This window comes from Thamnophis elegans, chromosome 4 (genome assembly GCF_009769535.1).
Source record: "Thamnophis elegans isolate rThaEle1 chromosome 4, rThaEle1.pri, whole genome shotgun sequence".
NCBI lineage: Eukaryota > Metazoa > Chordata > Lepidosauria > Squamata > Colubridae > Thamnophis > Thamnophis elegans.
The window spans coordinates 99,563,731-99,586,562 of record NC_045544.1 but is presented as its reverse complement, the minus strand read 5'-3'; the positions used below and the strand labels follow the sequence as shown (position 1 = coordinate 99,586,562).

Below are 22,832 nucleotides of genomic sequence, written 5' to 3'. Positions count from 1 at the left end.
ATGTGTGTGGTCTCCGTGCATGCGCTTTGCTCGTGAGTGTGGCTTGCATGCATGCACGCGGCTTAGAAAACGTGGCTAAATAGGATCTTGACCATTTTTAGATCTCAGACTACAAGCTGCAAAAGACTACTGCAGAGACAATTGTACCTTGTACAATCTCCTAAGTATGGATTAGTAACCCATTAGAGCACTCACAGAATATTAAGAAAGCAAGAAAATTATTACCGTCTCTCATCTCCATGGAATGCTGCTCTTTCTGATTTGAAGGATTTATGTGCCTGCCCAGAAAAATAATCACATAAATAAAATTTTACTGAAATGTCACACACACACACACACAACACAGAGGAGAGGAGGGGGAGATGGAGAGGTAGAGAGTAAAGCGTGCTTTAAAATGTGGCATGGTTGTCCACAAATAAGATCTTACTCTAAGTGCTAGAAGTGGTTGTCGTTCTGCATTACATAAAATGTAGAAGCATTCATCAGACTACCAGACTGACTTTTATCAAGAATGGAATACAAGTTCTAAAAGACCCGTTAATCATCTGTTGTCACTAAAAGAATCTTTGACTTAAGGAGCAAGTTGATTGTGGTGCCCTTTGTTTTGTTTGTTGTTATTTTGACCGTTTGGTTTGGGGGTTTGTTGTTTGGTATTGTATTCTTCTAGTGGCTGTTCTCTTTTAGTTGTTTTAGTTGTGAGCTACTCAGAATTGTTTAGGAGTCAGGTAGCCTATAGATTAAAAAATAAACAAATGCCTACGTCAGCTTGGATGCCTTAAATTTAATATTTCAATATTTTAACAATGAGCTTAATATTGGATTTCAAATATCTGAAATAGAGCAAATCATATTCATACACATCTCCTACCACATACAGTGGCATATAGTGCAGAATAGGTTCACATGCATCAGGTTGATTGTTGCTAATACTAATTGTGATAAATTAAGATCTTAGGAATACAAATGTCAGAGATCAACAGTTCATTCCTATCCCAGCTAATTAAGATATGGTTATCTAACATCCCCAGCTGCAGCACTGCACATATTAAATTATGGCTTGCTTAACCAGGGTTTGTTGGACAAGTTATGGTGATCTGGTTCACCAGTAACCTAGGTTATAAACTACAAATACCAATAGTTAGATTATATATAACAAAAATTAATCAAACCATATGAATTGTTCATATGATATAATCCAACCAATACATCAACCACAAGATGTAACAAATCTAATTCCCATCCATTCACTGAGCATTCATTCTGGATAAAAAAAAAGCAACTGAACTGAGAAACCTAACTTTACTTACATCTCCATCATGGCAATTATGGAAGATAGTATGCTTCTGAGATGGTTGGACAGAATCATTACTGCTGACTTGAAGTCCGTAGTATTTGCACATTCTTCAAAATCAGGGTGAGTTTCAAGTGCAGCTTCTCACTTAGAGCTGTCATTGGAGGTTCAAATACTGACTGTTGTCCATGAATTTCATCGGTATTGGCCACATTGCTCTCATTGTCAAAGAAGTTGAAGGCACTCCAATCTCCTGAAAGCAGACTTTGTGAGTGATTTCCAATAGGCTGGGAAGTTACAGCATCTTCTGATAAACTTTGATGCTCTGTTCTCAAGTTCGGAGCACTCTGAGTTACCGAAGACGCTCTCCATTCTGGCCAACATTGTGCTGTTGTCATTTGTACACATTGATCACCCTTATTAAATGAAGAAAAATACAAATTTGTATATTTGTATTTTAAGTGACTTCTTGCCATTTGTCTACTTAATCATTTACTGATTTCCATGCTCTAATGCAGGGGTCCCCAACCTTTTTGATTCTGTGGACCAGTGGTAATGGTAGCAGCAGCAGCAGCAAGAGAATGATTTCACAATTGCAACCTAAATTCTTCACATACACAAATTAAGCTTTGTGGCTCAGCTGTCTCTTCAGCAGCCCAGTTCCCAACGGTCCACAGCCCAGAGGTTGGGGATCCCTACTTAATGTATTCATAGAGCAATGTCAGTAACTTATCTGCAACACTTTTTTTTAGAAACACTACCTATTACATGCATAACATACTTTATCAATATTTTACAATTTACTTGCTATGTTGTACTATAACTCCAGCCAATTTTAGTTTCATAACAGTCAAACAGATCTGTCGCCACCAGATCAAGAAAAGTTGAATTAAAATTGAAACAGATTGAAAAAGGTTTTACAATTCAAATATAAATTCCAAGACATAGATTGGAAAAGTATTTCATTATATTATAAAATAATAAATTTAAAGTTATATTAGAAAAAAACATTTTAAAGGGGTTTTTTGGGCACACATTAAGGAGTCTGTCCAAATAGTAATTCCTTAATTTTACTGAATTAAAAGAACAACTATTTCTCATAAAAAGAACTATTTGATAAAGAGGATCCAAGATTCTAACCTAGCTTTTACTTAACAGTTAGGAATATCTTGGGAAGCTAGTATATTCAGTTAAAGATAATTTTATCTAGAGGAACTACTGTAGTTGTCTATGTTCACTAAATGGCAGGAAAATTACTTTGTACAAGTAAAGTACATATATAGATTGGAGTAGATAGTTCTAGAAGAACTCCTGAAAATGTTTTAAGTCCTTACAGTTAAAATTCTGTTATGAATGGACATATGGAGTAGACATTCTTGATAATCCTTCATAGAGGGATATACGTTTTTGGAGTATAAGACGCAGCAAGGTTTGAAGAGGCAATTTTTTTAAAAAAGTAGGTAGGTAGATAGAGGGATAGAGAGGGAGAGAAAGAGAGAATACAGTAGGTAGTAGGAGGTAGGGAGGGAGGAGAGAGAGTAGTTAGGTAAGTAGGTAGGTAGGTAGATAAAGGGATAAAGAGAGAGAAAGAGAGAAATACAGTAGGTAGGTAGGGAGAGAGAGAGGGTGTAGGTAGGTAGAGAGATAGATAGAGAGAAATAGAAAGAGAGAGAGAATACATTAGATAGGTAGGGAGAGAGAGAGAGTAAGTAGGTAGAGGGAGGGAGGGAGGGAGAGAGAGGGGGGAGAGGGAGAGAAATACAGTAGGTAAGTAGGGAGAGAGAGAAAGTAGGTAGGTAGGTAGATGTTTCCAGGTGTATTTAACCATGTGCTGGAGAAGGAAATCGCTGACAATCTGCAGCACCTAAGACTTGTTTCTGCTGGCACAGCACTTGATCAATTTAATTCTCATCAATCATTAACTAAAGAGCTTTCCGAAAGGAAAAAAAAGTTTTTGCACTCTGCAAACCTCCCAAAAACGTCCCGTTTTTCATGAAAACGGGCCCTTTTTTAAAGGCATGAATAGCCTTGGGGGGACTTGCAGAGTTCTCCTGGGGGAAGGGGGGCCAAAAAATGAGCAAAAAATGGCTTTTTTTTTGCAAAAACGGGCCCATTTTTTATCAAAAAATTACATGCATAGCCTTATGGAGGCTTATAGAGTGCTGCCTCCCTCATTTCTGTCCTCCCAGCCCCCAGGAACTCTCTGAAAGCCTCCGTAAGGGTATGCACAGCCATTTTTGTGAAGGGGCGGGGCTTTGGGAGGCAAAAAAAAAATGCTGTATTCGATGTATAAGACGCACCCAGATTTTCAGCCTCTTTTTAGGGGAAAAAAGGTGCATCTTATACTCCGGGGAAAAATGGTAGGTAGATACTAGGCACAAGGGTTTTTTTCAATTCCAGGAGCAATATGTCCAGATGTTGCTATGTCTCATAGCAGCTGGTAGCACTATGGCCATGAGGAGAAGTGACTGGGAGCTGCAGTTCATCTACCGTTCTTATCTATGGATGCTAAGAAATGTAGTTCAAAACTGGAAAGTACCAACTGGAGAATATTGATTTATAATGCACCCCACCACCACATGCATACTAATAAATCACATTGCAATATACCCCCGTCGAGCTAGCAAGGACGTGGTGAGCAATTGGCTGTAACCCATCTTTCTGGCATGACGAGATGGAGAGCTGGTCCATTCTGCTGCAGTTTCTGTAGCTCAAGAAGGTCACTTTCTTTCTTTTTCATTAGCTCATGTCCTTCATTCTCGGAAAGTATCAGACCCATACATTAATTATATTGTTAAAATAATCCCCCTCTTCCTTTAACATTAAAGGCTGATATATATTTTAGTAACTATTCCTTACTAACCTAACATGGCAGGAAAATAAAACAGAATGTCAAATAACACTTGTTATCGATACCCTGAACTCTATTAGTCTATTAATTTTATATCCATCCATGCACCCATTCATCCATCTGCAGCAACAATGGGTAAAGCAATAAAAATAGGCTTTTGGAATCACAAAATACATGACCAATGCCTTCAACATAATAAATCTACATGGCACTTCATTTAGAGCAGTAATCCTGATTGTAATCCTGATTGTTATGTTACTGCAACAGCACAGAACGTTCTCCTATATAAAAAAAGATTTTCAACAAGGAAAAATATAGAATCCAGATTCTCTGAAAAACATAGTTGATAGTTTATCTAAAAACTAGAATTTTTCCTAATTAAAAAGGAAATAGTTCCACTTCCATTTTGGGTACAAGAATAGGGCAAGGCATTATCTAAATTTGCTATGGAATTCATTAAAACTCCATTGCACTATGCTGATCAAGCTGCCTCCACATATAACATTCAGATCCAGTTTTGTTCTAATAAAAGTTGAATGCGGAAGACATTTAAAAAAATTGATAATTGGCAGTGCCAATTTCAGGAATGTAGCAGACTATAAGATAGTTGTTGCAGACTGGCATACCTGGCATATTGGGGGGGGACAAGTACTATGATCTTACATCAGTGCTACCATTCACAGGCCAGAATGTCTTCTCCCTTGTGTGTGGCATGAGATCTTAGCCTCATTGTTAAAAGGGTGTAAATGTATGTAAGATAGATTTGGACTTGCATTTACACCCTACCGAATCAATGGGCAATTACTGATGACTTTATTCTCACTGGCAATCGATAAGACTTAACTGCAGACAACCTAAGTTCTAATGTATTTATGAGTGTCGAGTAAGTGAGAAATGAATAGTCTGAGAAATTACCGTATTTTTCGGAGTATAAGACACTTGGAAATGAGCAAAAAACGCTAGATTTTGCTGAAAACAGGCTGTTTTTTTGCCCAAAAAAGGACTGCATAGCCTTTAGGAGGCTTGTAGAGTGATCCTGGGAGCTGGGGGGAGTGGAAACAAGCAAAAAATAGCCCATTTTTCATTCGTTTTTGCCCTCCCCAGCCCCCAGGATCACTTTGCAGGCTCCCAAACCCTCTGCAGGTCTATTTTTGTGAAGGGGCGGGGTTTTTCAAGAGGCCAAAATGCTGTATTCAGTATATAAGATGCGGTTCCACCACAAAACCGCGCTCGACTAAACCGCGTCCGACTAAACTGCGTAGCTGACGTCATCAACAGGGCGACAACAGCGCGGAAACAGAAGCACGCTGTAAACCCTAAACCTAAATTAACCCCTAAACCTAAACCTACCCCCCCTAACCTAATCTTAAACCTAACCCTAAACCTAATCCTAAACCTAACCCTTAACCTAACCCTAAACCTAATCCTAACCCTAACCTAACCCTAACCTTAACCTAACCCTAAACCTAACCCTACCTTAAGTTGAATCGGCTTGCTTTCAAAGCGCTATTTAAAGCGCCCTTCTTTCTCCGCGCGGGCTGTTGTCACTCTGTTGATGACGTCAGCGACGCGGTTTAATCGGGCGCGGCTTAGTCGAGCGCGGTTTTTTGACGGGTCACGATAAGATGCAACCAGATTTTCACCCTCTTATTTGGGGTAAAAGGTGCATCTTATAGTCTGAAAAATACGGTATGACTTATTTTTAGGAACAAAGTTATGATGCGTTACTCTACTGATTTCATTGCTGTTTTCCAATGTATCTTCACTATTCCTAGTTTATATTTGTCCCTAAGTTACTAACCAATCAAGAGATAGAAAACAAAAGGAGGAGGAGCCCATATCACGACGAGATGAACATGCAGTCTCAATGCTCTGAGACCGCAGCCAATACTTTTTGCCGCTGGGTGGTCCAATCAGACCCAAACCATCCCGAAGAGACGGTGAACAGGAAGAATACATCTTGCTGACCTCAGGGATATCGCAAAATCCCTGAAAGAAGCAAGAGAAGTTCTTCAAGCGGCGACAAAAGATCCAGCCAAGGCTGACAAAGTCAGGGTGGCTCCAAAACGGAAGGATTTGGAAAGAGAAGTGATTCAGCTGGTGAGGAACTTTTACTGTTTAAAAAGAGACTGCCTATAAAACTTAAAATTAATCTAAATTGGAGAATAGAAGAATCAAGCGGCGGGATTTTAAATTTGGAATGGTTTTGAATAGTGGTTATCTTACTTTTTAAATGCTATTTTCATGGATGGAATTTATGCAAGCCTTTTGAAACTTCTATTTTTTCTTTATTGTTCTCTGTAACCTATGGACTAAAGTTTTCCTCTTTCATTGCTGTGGGTATTTTTCTAATTCATTTAAAGATTGGAGTCTTTTTCTAACTTGAATACAAAAAAGATACAAAAGGAAATTAGATTTTCAACAGTATTAACACTGCTCGGAGGGTTGGGAGGATTTGTTGATTGGAGTTTTGTGTATTGAAAATGGAACACTTTTTTTCCCCTCTACGGATTGTTTGACTTGGCAATACAAGGTTTTACTGCTTGACTACAGAGAGTGATAAAGAAGGGAAAGCACACAGATGTCCCTTTGAAGTATATTTCTAATCAGAGAAAAATGAAAACAATGTTCTTTGCAAATCTATGCTTTAATTTTATTAACCTTCCAAGCTAGAGCAGCTGTGTTTGTTAGAATGGCACAATTTCAAAAGAAAATAGAGTCTTAAGTTTGCAGAAGATACTTCAGAAATACAGAAATTATCAAATACATATGAAAGACTAGAGAAAAAACTGGAATACTTAGAGCACATAACAATAAAATATGATGATAAATTGAGGAAGCCTCTCAAATGCAAAGGGGTGGTCGAAACTCAAAAATCAAAGTGGAAAATGAATATAAGAGATTAACCTGCGATGTTATGGTGTTTGTCTCTGAAAATGGAAAGAATGGAATACTGAAAGAAGAATAAATGGAAAGGAAATCTATTTCAGAGGGCAAGATACAGAAGAAGAAAAAACTAAAGAATCTATGGATTTAAAGAGAGAAATATATTAGCAAAAGCATTGATAACATGCTGACAATCAAGGATATGCTGAATAAGGAAACAGAAAGAGGGCATCAAGATTATATGAGAGATCTTATAAGCAGGGAGTTGCTAAGAGAAGTCTATACCAGTGGTTACCAAACTTTTTTAGTCCACTGTCCCCTTGGTGCTACAAACTGATCCTCAGTGGTGGAATTCAAATTTTTTTTACTACCGGTTCTGTGGGTGTGGCTTGGTAGGCATGGCTGGTCATGTGACTGGGTGGCTTGCACGACAGAAGGAAGATAGTAACAGTAAAATTCAAAACTGTAACAATTAATTGCACATTTATTCAAAATCCAATTTAAAAACCTTTTTAGTTAATGTTAATTCAACAAATTGTTGAACATGATCCAGTGATACCAGGTTTTCAAAGTCTGATAGTCATTTATCAGAACCTTAGTAACTAGTAACTTAGTAAACTCAGTAAAATTTAGTAACTACTTCACTGTTCTTAGTAGTGATAACTCCTCTTTAGATATTGAAAGAAGTAATCTCAGTAAGGTATTATCACAAAGCACAAAATTGCAACAGATATCATTAAGATAATCACAAACTTACACAAAAAGATGTTCTTGTAAAAAACCCAAATGGATAATAAACACTTTTGTCTTTTATCTAAAGTTTTTTATCTTTAGATCAATGACCTTAATTATTTTTTCTCTCTTCGTTACAAACATACACTATACCAGTGGTGGGTTTCAAATTTTTTTAGAACCTATTCTGTACGTATGGCCTATTTTGTGGGCATGGCTTGGCAGTCATGTGACCGGTGGGAGTGGCCAACTTGTAAAATGTGGTGAAACTCATTTAACAATGCTCTTGCTAAGCAACCAAACTTTTGGGCTCAATTATGATCACAAGTTCTTTTTCTTTTTCTTTCTTTCTTCCTCCTTCTTTCTTTCTTATATCTCTTTCCCTCTTCTTTCTTTCTTTCCTTTCTTTTTCTTCCTTCTGGCCATTCATTCTTTCTGTGTCTTTCTCATTTTCTTCCTTTCTCTTCCTTCCTTCCTTCTTTTTTTCTTGTCTCTGGCTCCCCCACTTACTTTCTCTTTCCTTCTTCTTTCTCTCTCTCTCCCTCTTCCTTCCTTTTATTCTCTCTTTCTCTCTCTCACCCCCACTCTCTCTCTCAAAACACACATACTTTCCAGTTGGCGAAAATTTCTGTTTTGCCAGCTGGGAAGCTGGCAAAAAACGCCTCATTTTCCCTGCCAACCTGCAGCTCTTGGAGGAAGGATGAAGGGAGTGAGCCACGGGCCTCATCACTGCCTCCTTCCTCAAGAGTTTCCTCGAGAGCTGGGGACGTCCAGCCTCTCCGTCACTGCACCTTTCACTACCTTTCATCCAGAGAATCTGCCAGTGTGATGTCTGCCATTTCAACTCCCGAGAGAAGCTCGGGAGAGACATGCAAATGGCTGCAACTCAAGGCTCCTGAGGACGATGCTGGACACCAGGGGTAGCAGTGGCACCCGTTGCTGCTCTTCTGCTGCTCCCGATAATGCAGGATTCTTGAAGAGCATTAAGTTGCAGGCACACCAATTCCAGCAGCTGCGTTTTCCCTTGAAATTTGCTGTCCCAGCAACCCGAAGGGGGACAATCTCCCAGTGGCATCTCAGGCGCTCCCACCCTTAGCCGCGAGGGAGTGAGGACGGCTGGGTGCAGTTTGGCATCTCCCGGCTCCCTTCAGATCATTGAGGGGGTCTCATGCGCCTGCTCGCTCACATGGCCTGAGTGCTTCCAGCAGAAATGGGAAGTGCGAGGATCTTAATGTAGTAGGGTGGGGGAAGCTGGAGAGGGAGGTTAAATAAACAAATTTGGCTTCGCTTCCTTGCACAGCAAGAGAGAAAAGTGCCTGAGACGCTCCTGGGAGAATGCCCCCTTCAGATTGCTGGAACAGCAAGTTTCTAGGCAAAACTCAGCTTCCTTGCGTGGCAAGAGAAAAAGTTGCTTGAGACACCGCTGGGAGAATGTCCCCCTCAGGCTGTCCACTTACCGTCCCTCTGCTGCCGCCCTTGCCTCTTAGCGCCCCTTTAAGTAATCCCACTGTCCGCAAGAGGACAGTACTGCCCACTTTAGGAACCAATGGTCTATACAAAGCTTACCAAGAAGGTGATTAGAGGACTGGCACCACAAATGGCAGAAGATATGAGACTGCTTTGCTATTGGAAAGATACAGATTGATATATGGAAGAATATAATTTAAAACTAGTTAAACTTAGTGAAATGTATTGATAATAGATATAGCTTAAATAATGATAATGTTACTAATGTATACAATGTGTAGTGTTATGATTATAATTGGATATGAATATTGAATGGCACCATGTAAGGAAGATTAGCAATCCCTTGGATTATACATGAAGGATGATAATAATAATAATAATAATAATAATAATAATAATAATAATAATAATAATGGTCAAAATCGAGTTAAAAAGGTAAAGAATTGGACATCACCTGGAAAGGACCAATTACATGGTTTCTGGCTCAAATATCTGACCAGTTTACATGCAATATTGGCCAGGCAACTGAATGAAATTTTACAAAAGGGCCAAATTGATGAATGGTTGACAACTGGAAAACATACTTGATTCAGAAAGATGCAACTAAAGGAACAACACCTGAAAACTACAGGACCAATAACATGCTTGCCAACAACCTTCAAATTACTCACAGGCATTATTGCAGATAACATGATGGATTATTTGGAAACAAACAACATCTTGCCAGTAGAGCAAAAAGGCAACAAAAGAAGGAGCAGGGGCACAAAAGATCAGCTTCTAATTGATAAAATGATATTAGAAAATTGTAAGAAGAGGAAAAACGAACTTGAATATGGTCTGGATTGATTACAAAAAGGCATTTGACTCACTGCCACATAGTTGGATCATAAAATGCTTAGAAACAACTGGCATTAGCAAAAATATTACATCCTTTACTGAAAAGGCGATGAAACAATGGAGAACTGAGTGGCAGTAGGGAATGAGATCTACGGAATGGTTAATATCAAGCGAGGAATTTTCCAGGGTGATTCACTTTCACCTCTTCTCTTCATCATCGCAATGATCCCACTATCAGTAATCTTAAAAAAATGAAATTAGGCTACCAAACAGCCAAAGAAGCTGAAAAAATTTCGCATTTACTATATATGGATGATTTGAAACTCTATGGAAAGTCAGAAATAGAAATCCAATCATTGACAAACACAGTCCGAGTATTCAGCACCGATATTTCAATGCAGTTTGGCATGGAAAAATGCGCCACGTATCCATAAAAAGGGGCAAAATCACTGCATGTGAGGGAATTGAAATGCGCAATGGCCAATTAATAAATGCAAAGAAAATGAAGCCTACAAATACTTAGGCATTCTGCAGTTGGATAACATCAAGCATGGAGAAGTAAAAACTATTGTCAGGCGAGAGTACACCAATAGAGTTAGGAAAATTTTGAAATCTAAATTGAATGGTGGAAATACAATCAAGGCCATAAATACCTGGGCAATACCAGTTATAAGATACACAGCTGGTATAGTTAACTGGACACAAGGTGATTTGGATCTTTTGGACCGAAAACCAGGAAACTAATGACAATGCACTACAGTTTACATCCACGTGGTGATACTGATAGATTATACCTGCCCCGAAAATCAGGTGGCAGAGGATTATTACAAGTGAAGCAAACAGTTGAAGAAGAAAAACATGCACTGGCTGATTATTTAAAAGAAAGTCAAGAAAGTCTATTAATCGAAGTAAAGAACAAAAATCTACTGAAGACCCAACAGACGAAACAAGAATACAGAAAAGATGTGATAAATCAAGAATGGAGAGTTGGCAGAACAAAGCACTGCATGGCCAATTTCTGGAAAAATAAAAGATAAAGTGGACAGTGAACAAACTTGGTTATGGTTAACAACAGGTACATTAAAGAAAGAAACAGAGTCACTAATCCTGGCTGTGCAAGAACAAGCTATCCGCACAAATGCCATTAAGGCCAAAATCGAAAAATCCTCTGATGATGTCAAATGCAGACTTTGCAAAGAAGCTGATGAAACTGTTGATCACATACTCAACTGCTGTAAAAAATCCTGCAGACTGATTATAAATTGCGGCACAATTCAGTAGCACAAATGATCCATTGGAATTTGTGCAAAAATTATAATATTAAAACAGCAACAAACTGGTGGGAACATCAGCCTGAAAAAGTCACCGAAATCAGATGGTCAAGATCTTGTGGGATTTCCGTATACAAACCGACAAAATACTGGCGCATAATACACCAGACATCACACTGGATGAGAAAAATGAGGTAACAATCATAGACATCGCAATACCAGGTGATAGCAGGGCCGCCGAGAAGGAACATGAAAAAATCGCAAAATACCAGGACTTAAAATCGAAATTCAACGACTATGGCACAAACCAGCAGTGATAATTCCAGTGGTAATTGGCACACTGGGTGCTATTCCAAAAGCACTGGAATTACATTTAAAACAGTTAAAAATTGACAAAATCACCATCAGTCAAATGCAAAAAGCTGCACTGCTTGGATCTGCACGCATATTACGAAAATACGTTACGACGTCCTAGGCCCCTGGGTGGGGCCCGACTAGTAACCAATGCCAAATCCGGCGAAACAACTGGCCGCTGTGATACAATTGTGTTGTAGTAGTAGTAGTAGTAGTAGTAGTAGTAGTAGTAGTAGTAGTAGTAATAAACTGTTAGATACAATTAAAGTTTTGATTATTAGGGGAAAATGTTATGATACAGGATATAGTCAAATAAAGGAGGGATAAGAATAACAACATATATAGATATGGGTATAACATAAGGAAACTGGATGTAAACTTTAAACAGTGATTTGGAAAGGAGGATTAGAAACTTTGTTATTAAATATTATGGATGTTTAGCTAGAATAGGACATAAGGATTTAGTGTTAGTGGTGGATTTTAGAAATAGTAATTGAAAGGCCAGTATGTGGCTATGTATTAAAATTTTGGTATATTTTATGATGAAGGACGCTTAAACAATTATAGTCAAATGAAAATGGAGAGATGATGATGGTGACATATATAAATACTTGAGTTAAAATGCTTAAGTTAATATGAATTATGTTTGTTGACTGTGGAAGAGATGCACGAAAATCTTTTTGTAACCAACTGATACGCTTTCTATAGCATGTAAAGAAGGATGCTGTATTTGTTTTAAATTAAAATTTAAAAAAAAGTATTAAAAAAAGAGAGAAAACAAAAGCAGTGAAAAAAGAAACTAAACCAGGAAATGCTTTGCTCATCTACAGGTTCTCCTCGACTTACGACTACAATTGAGCCCAAAATTGCCGCTGCTAAGCAATTTGTTCAGTAAACTTGCTCCATTTTACAACCTGTATTGCCACACTTGTTAAGTGAATTGATGTAGTTGTTAAGTGAATCATGCGGTCATTAAAGAAATCTGGCTTCCCCCCTTCACTTTCCTTCTTGGAAACTGGCTGAGAAGGTTACAAATTGTAATCACGTAACCCCAAGACAATGCAACTAACCATAAAAACATTCCAGTTGCAAAGTGCCCTAATTTTGATCATGTGGCCATGGAGATTGCTGCAAGAATCAAAAATGTGAAAACCAGTTACAAGTCACTTTTTTTATGCTGTTGTAACTTTAAATGTTTACTAAACAAATGGCTGTAAATCAAGGACTACCATACAGCACTGACTGAAACCTTATTTCCACAAAACCCATTTAAATCCCATCTTGGCTTAGCACATGTAGAAGCATTAAAGTATTATGTTCCATGTTTCGAACTCAGGAGTTAAACTGTAGTAATTACCCAATTCCTTTTGCCTTTTCAAGCATTCTGCCTTCTTCAAATATGCTTTGGCTCTCACTTCTTCAAAGCACAGTTCAGAACCTTCACACTCAAGAAGTGCCTTGACATACATCGCCTTCTGCTCAAGGGCAGCATGACTTGATGGCACTGGTACAACTTCTGACTTGGAAATGGTGGTGATGTACTTGGGTTTTTCTCTAGGGAGAAAAAGGAATTTAGGGCGCTTTATTGCAGAGCCAGAAACAATACAACAAGCAATTATGCTTAAGCACATGCTTAATGTTCTTTCCAATCAATACAGTAATATTAATATTTTGAGAAATGCTATTAAAACAAAATTCAGCAGCTAGATCACAGGACATAAGCCATGGGAAATCAAGGCCCTAAACCCCATTCACAAACTAAACCTATTGATTTGGATCAGTAATTTTTTCATGATTAAAAATGGGACAGGCAATATACATAGTAGGCTTCTTAGGAAAGATTAAAAACTTGAGCAGGTATGATATTGGGGGGGAAAATTCAAAATGGGTGTAATATTGAATAAAATAAATCTTATTCAGAAGTCTCTATAGGACGGGTTAGAGTTAAAAAAGAATCTTGATTTCTTTGAACCGCTTCCTAATGCATGCTTTTCTCATTTTCCTCAGCTAAAAGCCAGTGGAAACATTGGGATTGCTCCCCCAGATTCAAAGAATAAATAAGTACATATGGGCAAAATGTCCCCTTACACATACCAGATCTGGATGAAACAAATGAACTGATAGTGAAATTATGAATGTATCTATAATTATTGAACATTGTGTTCCTAAAACATTGATTACTTACATATTCCCTTGTCCCCCGCAAGTCATAGGGTATAATTCAGAACTGCTTGAATTCTAAAAAAAATAAGACAAAAGTTCAAAATGAGGACTTTTTTTTTTGAAAATTAAGAGGCAAAGAGACTGAAGACAAACTTTGGATACTTTTTCTAAATCTAAGTGAATGAAGCATCTACTGTACTATATATGTTATTGTTATACAGGTATTCATTTAAACAAGAGTTGGGGAGATGTAGAGTTTCTTAAAAAATCAAGGGAAGTGCTGTCAAAATGTTTGATCTAAATGATAGGGAAATGTGGCAGGCAAGTATAATTTACTACAAGATCTTGGTGTGCTGAAATAGCAATGTATTTGCAAGGGTTTCATCACACAAAAAAACCCACATTAGTCATATTCAGGCATCACACAAGGAGTCGGAGTCCCTGTGGCCCTCCTGAATTTTTAAGCCCCAGCATTCTTGAGCCTTGTCTTACTGTCTGGGGGAGCACTCGAGATTGTAGCTCAAAAAGGATTTTCATCAGTGTGAAAATGAAGTCTAAAGAAATCTAGCTTTTAACTTGCAATTCTTCTCCCTTCCTCTTAAATGGCTGCAGTTTTTTTTTTTGAAGAGCCACAGTTTTTCAGGATATCCAAACTTAGATATTGATAATGATGTTTTAGGCCAAGGGTGGGCAAATGCTACTTGGGTGGGGCCAAAACATAGCATCCCAACCTGCCTGCAGGCTTCAAAGAGCCATCTGGTGATGTGGTGAGGACACTGGATAGGGCAGAGCTATAAATATCCAGCCAATTTTTTTTCCCCTTGATGTGGACCTTTTTAAACATGCAAATGGGAAAAGTTATATTTGGTAATGCTTTGACAAGCCGAGTCTTAACACCATCTAAGAATTCCAAACAGTAATTATTTGAATGACGGCATATTTTAATGCCATTAAAAAGGAAAAGGAAAAGATCATAATCGTAAGTGCTTAAACATAAAACGCATCAGATCTTCATCTATAGGCGTACAATTAACAAAGAAAAAATGCATGTAAAATTGGATTTTATTAATATCCTGGTACATTTAATAATATATTTTATTTTTAGTTACCTGACTCTGGTAGGGACAGGTCGAATCCTTTTTAGAAGCCAACTGATTAGACAGCTGAGGATTACGTGGCTGCAAAACACCAACTACAGAAAAATATACTATTAGATGTGTAAAGGTGGGTACCAATTATCAGAAGTAGCACGTACCAAAACATTGGAAGTTTCAAAACCAATTTTACCCTATGCAAGGCCTTCCAGATGTTCTAACTACAACTCCATCATCTACACTTGACACAGCGGCTTGCTATTTTGGTTGAGGATGTTGGCAGTTCTTATCCAATGCTTCCGGAGAAGTAAGGCCTATTCCCCGGGGAAGATTACAGAGAGCTAAACTAGATTTTATTAGAAGAATCTATGTTTCTTTATGTTCACATTTTCAAGTTAGGCCAACACAAAAATGAAGATTTTAAACATTCTAAACAAGGAGAGATTTAGATTGCAATCTCATTATATTGAGACATTTGTTAAAGTGATTTTTTGCCCTAATTTACAATTTTTCTTGCCACATTTGTTAAATGAATCGCTGCACTTGATACGTTACTAACACAGTTAAGTGAATCTGGCTTCCCCCTTGATTTTGCTCATCAAAAGGTTGAAAAAAGTGATCAAATGACCTTGGGACACAACAATGGTCATAAGTATGAACCAATTGCCAAGCATCTAAATTTTGATCACATAATCATGGGGATGCTACAAAGGTGTAAGTGTGAAAAATGGCAATAAGCCTTTCTCAATGCAATTGTAACTTTGAATGCTAACTAAATGAACTGTTGTAAGTTGAGAACTACTTGTATTACATGCTGAAACAGTAAGCAGTCAAGAACAGACAAAAAACAGCTGTCTAGTGGAAACAGTGGAGAATCAGTGGGGTCTAGTGGTTAAGGCATCAAGGTAGAAACCAGGAGACTGTGAGTTCTAATCCCACTTTAGACACAAAGCTAGCTGCATGACCTTGGGCCAATCACTTTCTCTCTAGGAAAGACACAATAGCAAACTACTTGGTGCCCAAAAAGGCAAAACCTGATCTAATATCATGGAATTAATAGAATGCTATTATGGTAACTCTGTGCTCCATGCTAATACCGGTAGAATAAGCTATTTCAGTATAATGTTAGGAAAAACATATCGGTAATTATTTATTTTGCCCTGTTGTTGAGATCTATAAATGAAGGAGCCGGATGATACTCCAAGAAGCTTTACTACGGATTTCAGACACTGAGCTAAGTGAGCTAAATCGTCTGCAAGGTCAGCACTCTGATGCTAGGGATTAAAACTAAGTGTGAGAACTGGACAGGAGCAGATATTTTGAGCAGATAGGAAAGTACATCCAAATAAGAGGATGCCAAGAAAACAGGAAACAAATAGGAATTGGGCAGAAAGGGAAACTCAATTTTTTAGAAGTATAATCTATGAAACAAATTATAATGTATGCCAAGAAAACTGCAGAGATAGATTCTAAGAACAGGATACAATTGAATGAAGATAAATAAAGTGGACACAATATAATGTATCTCTACAATAGAAGCATAATAATCCCAGCATGACAGTGGGGTTTTATTTTTAAAAAAGAATGCTAATATTGGAGGAGCTGAATTGTAACGCTTAATGTCTTCTATCCTATATACAAATAATTTAAGAAAACTCATGCAAGAAAAATTCCCTAAACTCTGATCCTTCCTATGTTCCCCAAATTCTGGGAGATGTGGGTTTCTGAGCTGAGTGGAATGAAGCAAAAGGGTACTGTCCCATATGCAAGTCTACCAATCTAAAAAAGTCTGCTTAGTCCTAAAGCCCTTTTTTAAACACCCTCCCACTTTCCCAGGCAGCCTGTTCTGCACCGCAATCTTGAAGGAAGAAGTGTTACCTTCTATGAATGCAATGCATCTTATACGTTAAATTTCATCTCTATTCTCATACATTAAGCTTCCACAAAATTGATTATTCCCCCTTTCTGCCCAATTCCTATTTGTTTCCCTTTCTCTTGGCATACTCTTATTTAGATATGCTTTCCTCTCTGCTCAAAATATCTGGTCCTGTCCAGTTTTCATACCTACCGGTAGTTTTAATCCCCAATAAGAATGCTGACCTTGCAGGCAATTTAGCTCACTTAGCTCAATGTCTGAAATCCATAATAAAGCATCTTGAAGTATTATTTGGCTTCTTCATTTATAAAACCCAACAACAGAGCAAAATAAATAATTACCAAGACTTTTTTTTCCTGACATTGAGCTGAAATTACCATTGGCTTACCTGAAGGGTCCTTTTCTGTGAACCACGGGAGAGTCCAAGCAAGGGGTTAAATCTGTCTGGTTGCCCTGGGACTGAGAAATCTTTTTCCTTGGCCATGCCTCCTGGTATTACTTGGTGCCAGAATTTTGAGATGGTCTGGAACCATGAAGGCTAGAAGCGTGATGAATCAGGTAAAGAAAGTCCACGTTGACACGCCGGTCACGAATCCCTGGACTGAGAAACCAGGGTGGGTTGGACTCTCCCGCGGTGCACAGAAAAGGACCCTTCAGGTAAGCCAATGGTCATTTTCCTGTGCACTGCTTGGAGAGTCCAAGCGACGGGACATATCCAAGTTATATGTCACTAGGGCGGGCAAAAGAACAGTCTCGGGATTCAGTCATGGAAACAACCACCTGTAGTACCCGCCTGCCGAAAGATGCCTCGGCCGAGGCATACATGCCCAATTTATAGTTCCTGACAAAGGGCGATGGTGAGGACCAAGTAGCCGCTCTGCAGATGTCTTCAATGGTAGCCTGGGTGGCCCAGGCCACGGTGGTGGCAGCACTCCTAGTGGGCACCCTGGACTGGTGTTCGTATGCAGCTGCAATGCATTCTCTTAGCCACCTACTGACTGTGGAAGATGTCACCTTCTTACCCAAGGAGCCGGGCTGGAATGAAACAAAGAGGGCCTCTGACCTGCGGAAGTCCACAGAGCGTTTGCTGTATATCCGCAGGGCCCGTCTGACGTCCAACTTGTGCCAACCACAAGTTGAACGAGTTTGGTAGGTGGGATGAGATGACTCTTTTCCAGGTTCAGGGAGAACCCGTGATTCCTGAGGGACCTCATTGTAAAGTGGAGGTCCCATAAGGCCTGTTTCCTGGACAACGATTGGATGAGAATGTCATCCAGGTAATATTGAAGCCTTATGGGCCTGCCCCTGAGTTGCGCAGTTACTGACAGAACTTTTGTGAAAGTCCTGTGTGCCGACGACAGGCTGAACGGAAGGGCCCTCTACTGGTAGTGTCGGCCGGCATAGAAAAACCACAAGAACCTCCGGTGTTGTGGCCGAATGGGAATTTGTAGATAAGCCTCCTTCAAGTCGATGGACGTGAAAAGGTCCTCCTGGCGAATCCCCGCTAGGATAATCTGCAGAGATTGCATCTTGAACCTCCTGTATGCAATGTGACGGTTGAAGTTCTTGAGGTCCAAGATGGCTCTCCACCCCCCTGAGTTCTTGGGCACCAGGAAGAGAATGGAATAAAATCCCCTCCCTTCCTGGCTAGGTGGAACTTGTTCTATAGCATTGATCTCCAGGAGATGGTGAATTTCCTGGGTCATGAGTTCCCTCTTGAGAGGGCAAGAGGGGGTCAGACAGCGGATGAAGTTCCGAGGGGGTTGGGAGAGAAATTCCAAGGAAAGCCCCTTCCTGACAGTCTGGATGACTCAGGCATCCTCCGTGGTCAGTGCCCATTGGGGAACGAACAGCTGGAATGGGCCCCCAGTGGGAGGGGAGCATTGATGGTCACTTGGACTTGCGGAAGGGCCTGTTGGAGGCCCCGCCGAGGTTGGACCTGCGGTAGTTGAACTGCTGCAAACCCCTGTCCCGAAAGGACTGCCTGTCCTGGGACCTATCTCCCAACTGACCAGCTGGTCTGTACGAGAGAGCGGAAGAGGGTCCTGCAGACTCGCTGGAACGAAAGGACTGTCTCTTGAAATAGGGAGAGGATTTACAATCCTGTTTCTTGTTCAGGATGGGCAGAACTTTCTGTTTATCTTTGGATTCAATCAAGAAGGGGTCTAAGACCTCCCCAAACAATTTGGATCTCTTAAACAGACAGACGCCAATTTTCACTTGTTCCTCTGGTCCGCCTGCCAGTGACAGAGTCAGACGAGGCAGCGGGCGGTCACGTTGGACGCTAATGCCCTAGAGGCAAATCTGGCCGCGTTAAGGGAGGCATCAGCTGAATACTGGGACACCGCAATAATTTTTGTTATGTCCTGGCGAAGACGAGTGTCTCCTGCCAGTAGTTTAGCCTGAAGCTCACGCAGCCAAATGACAGAGGCTCTGTTAAAGAAGGATTTATTTATTTATTTTTTTAATTAATTAACTTGTATGCCGCCCACTCTCGGAAGACTCAGGGCGGCTTACAAATAAGAAGGGAAGGCGGGATATAAAAAATAAAAAACAACAATTAAAAATTCAACAACATTCATAACTTAGGATGGGGCTGGATAATTCAACAGCCCTAGGCCTGCCGGAACAGCCAGGTCTTGGTCGCTTTGTGGAAGGCCGGAAGGGTAGTAAGGGTCCGGATCTCTACGGGGAGATCATTCCATAGGGCTGGAGCAGCTACAGAGAAGGCCCTCCCCTGGGGGGTCGCCAGCCGACATTGGACAGCAGATGGAATCCGGAGGAGGCCTAGTCTGTGCGATCTAATAGGTCTCAGGGAGGTAATTGGCAGGAGGTGGTCTCTCTGGTAGCCAGGTCCGATACCATATAGGGCTTTAAAAGTAACGACTAGCGCCTTGAAGCATGTCCGGAAACCAATGGGAAGCCAGTGCAGCTCGTGGAGGATAGGTGTAACTTAGGTGTACCTAGGTGCACCCACAATCTCTCGTGCAGCTACATTCTGGACTAGCTGAAGTCTTCGAACACTCTTCAGGGGCAGCCCCATGTAGAGCACGTTACAGTAATCCAGTCTTGAGGTGACGAGGGCGTGAGTGACTATCCGAAGGGCCTCCCGGTCCAGGTAGGGTCGTAATTGGTGCACCAGGCGAACCTGGGCAAAGGCCCCCCTGGTCACAGCCGACAAATGATGTTCTAGTGTCAGCTGCGGATCCAGGAGGGATGCAGAGGAAGAAGCCTTAATGGACCAGGCCGCCGCCTGATGAGTCTTGTGGCAGGCCTTCTCCGCTTTTTTGTCCCAACAAGTCAGCTGGAAGGACTGAATTAGAAGTGAGAGCCGCTATAGAAGGGTCTACAGATGGCAGTACCAGGATGTCTTCCAGCGCGGGATCAACTGAGTACAGCTTTTTGTCTCCGCCACTGGGTGCAGCCAAGGAGCCAGTCTGGGCCCACTGCCATTGAATGACATCCATAAAGAGATCTGGGACCGGCATCAGCTCTTACTAAGGTGCCTGAACTTAAACATGCTAGCATTGGGGTTAACCGGAGCGAAATCTGAGGATCCCTGCACGGTCGTAGGTTTGGTACCCACTTGGGTGGTGTTCTTAGCCTTTTGCAAGATGGACTTAAATAGGTTAGGCTTAAAAAGCCCCGAGAAGGCAGGAGCATCCGGAGGAAGGTCCTTATCCTCCGAGAACTCCTGCTCCTCTTGATCCGGGTCCTCCAAAACAAAAGCCTCACTTAGCGCCGAGTACTCCAGAGATGGGTGATGGACTTGCCTGGTGGTGGAGGGAGCCTCCTGCCTGGGCTGAGAGGAGCTGGGAGCGACGGGTGCCTGATCATGCCTCTGCATCCCCTGGGCAATGCCCTGGGAGTTGGCAAGGGCGACCACCGCCTACATGTGGGCAGATAACTCGGGTTCCTGAGTTATGGCAGAGTCCGAACCAACGGGGTCCCTGGAAGGAGGAGGAACATGCCGGGCAAGGATGGGATCAGCGAGCCCCCCAAGGTAAGGGTCCTCGGGGGCGGGCCCTGACTGAGAGACACATGAAAAAGCAGGAGAGCCCGGTTCAGCCAGAGACCTATCTGGCGAGAGGTCCTGGGAGTCCATTTCCTCATCAATTATGGACAGGTGATCCCTCCCTTGGGAGTGGTGGAATGACTGTCCCAACAGGAGGGGTAGGCTGAGGGCACTCCCTCATAGCCTGGCATTGGGCCTTCTCAAATTGTTTGTCGAGAGCCCGCTGCCACCTCTCTGCATCCCTAGCCACCACCGCGGAAGGTGCCTTATAGGAATGGATATTCTGACTGGCCACCCTACCCTTCTTTACCCCCTTGCTCCTGCCTGCAGAAGTTCCCTTGCTAGGGGCTTGAGAGGAACCTGGTCTACCATCAGCAGAGTCAGATGGGCCAGGATGCTCCATGGCCTGATGGCACAGACTTCAGACAATAGGCCAATACAGGTGGAGGTCAGGAGATGAAGGATACTCTGGTGGCTGGTGCTGGATCAGATGACATGCAAATATTGTGGAAGCAGGAACAGTTTGTGGAAAAAAATCCAGAGGAGTAAAACTGGGACTCTGCAATGAGTCCAATGAATCCAGCCACTCGACGGGAGACAAGAAACTGGAAAAGCAGCCGAGGCTGCAAGACCAGGCAGATAGATCAGGGAGAATTAGTGGATAAAAGGCAAAAAAATTACATAAAAATCCTCCCTGTGCCGGTGTATGACCACCAGGTGACCAAGACGCCAGCGCCACTTGGCGAAATGATGGAGATGGAAGTGACCCAGCAGGAGACCCGATTGAGGCCAGCTAACCACCCTGCGGCTATCTGCAGAAGCATGGCTGAGCGGAAACACCAATGGGAGAAAAGGCGCGAATTCAGGCCCTCCCAATTGGCCGCCGCTCCTGTGCGAGGAAGAAGAAGGAGGTAAAGATGGCAGCTGTGCAATTTAAAGCAACAGCACACCCCGCCATGGCAGGCTACGCCCTCCAAAAGGCGAGCAAAAACCCACAACAATTCCAACTAAAAGAGGAACACCGGCAGCCGCCAGAAGCCTTGCTGCTCCTGCCGCACTTTAAAGCAAAAGCGGCAGCTCTCCACTGCCGTCCAAAGGCGGCGCGGCAAGCGGAGCACCCACCACCACCACACCTACCTCCAAGTCTCTAGGATAAATCAAAACAACGTGAAGCAAAAAGAGGGAGACAAATGAACTGCTAATTATAGGAAAAACAAATTAAGGAAAAAGAAAAGGAAATACTAAAAGGAGAGTCCAAACATAGATAAATTACTCTGGAGCTCACAAATATAAGTCCTGAACAGGCAGACTGAGGAAAAATTCTGGCGCCAAGTAACACCAGGAGGCGTGGCCAAGGAAAAATATTCCTCAGTCCCAGGGTAACCAGATTGATTTAACCTGGCGCTTGGACTCTCCAAGCGGTGCACAGGAAAATATCTTATTCTGTTAACAACATGCTATTAGATCATGTTTTGCCTTCTTGGACACAGAAACAAATCTTGCTTTGTTCTTTATGACACTCCTTCAGGTATCTGGCCAGTACATCCCCTCTCCCCACAACCACCGTGCTAATCCCCAGCCTAATGCTCATAAATTCCTTCCACCTTTTCTCTTAGCTCTTGTTTTCTATAATCCTTCTTGGCTTTCAAAGCCTATCAGAAATGCTGTGTGCTGCGTTACCCACTTCACACACGGCAGTCTCACTTTACCCATACAAATATCGGATTCAACCAACATGCTAACATAAAGCTTACCGTAACTGTAATGTTCACTTGCCAATTAAAAGCTAATGAACGTCTATGGTTTCTGAGTGCACATAGAATCCACATGAAAGCAAATGCATTTGATAATATTTTTCAGACGTAGAGTTTAAAAACAGAGTTGAACTGTTATAAAGTAGTCAGAATATATTTTGGAGAAGGAAGCAGCCATATGTTGCTGAAGTATTTGTATACATCAATTTTTTGATGCCATTATACAAACATTTTCTTCCCT

General features: G+C 41.2%; 1 protein-coding gene across 1 annotated transcript in view; it reads right to left on the bottom strand.

Moving 5' to 3' along the window:
* The window catches only part of BUB1 (BUB1 mitotic checkpoint serine/threonine kinase), a 54,308-nt gene that overhangs the window by 21,783 nt on the left and 9,693 nt on the right, over window positions 1–22,832 (bottom strand). The window contains 6 exon segments of the mRNA XM_032216073.1: window positions 226–278; window positions 1,370–1,707; window positions 9,218–9,294; window positions 13,047–13,243; window positions 13,875–13,927; window positions 14,962–15,044. Of these exon segments, the coding sequence (XP_032071964.1) occupies window positions 226–278; window positions 1,370–1,707; window positions 9,218–9,294; window positions 13,047–13,243; window positions 13,875–13,927; window positions 14,962–15,044 (801 nt within the window).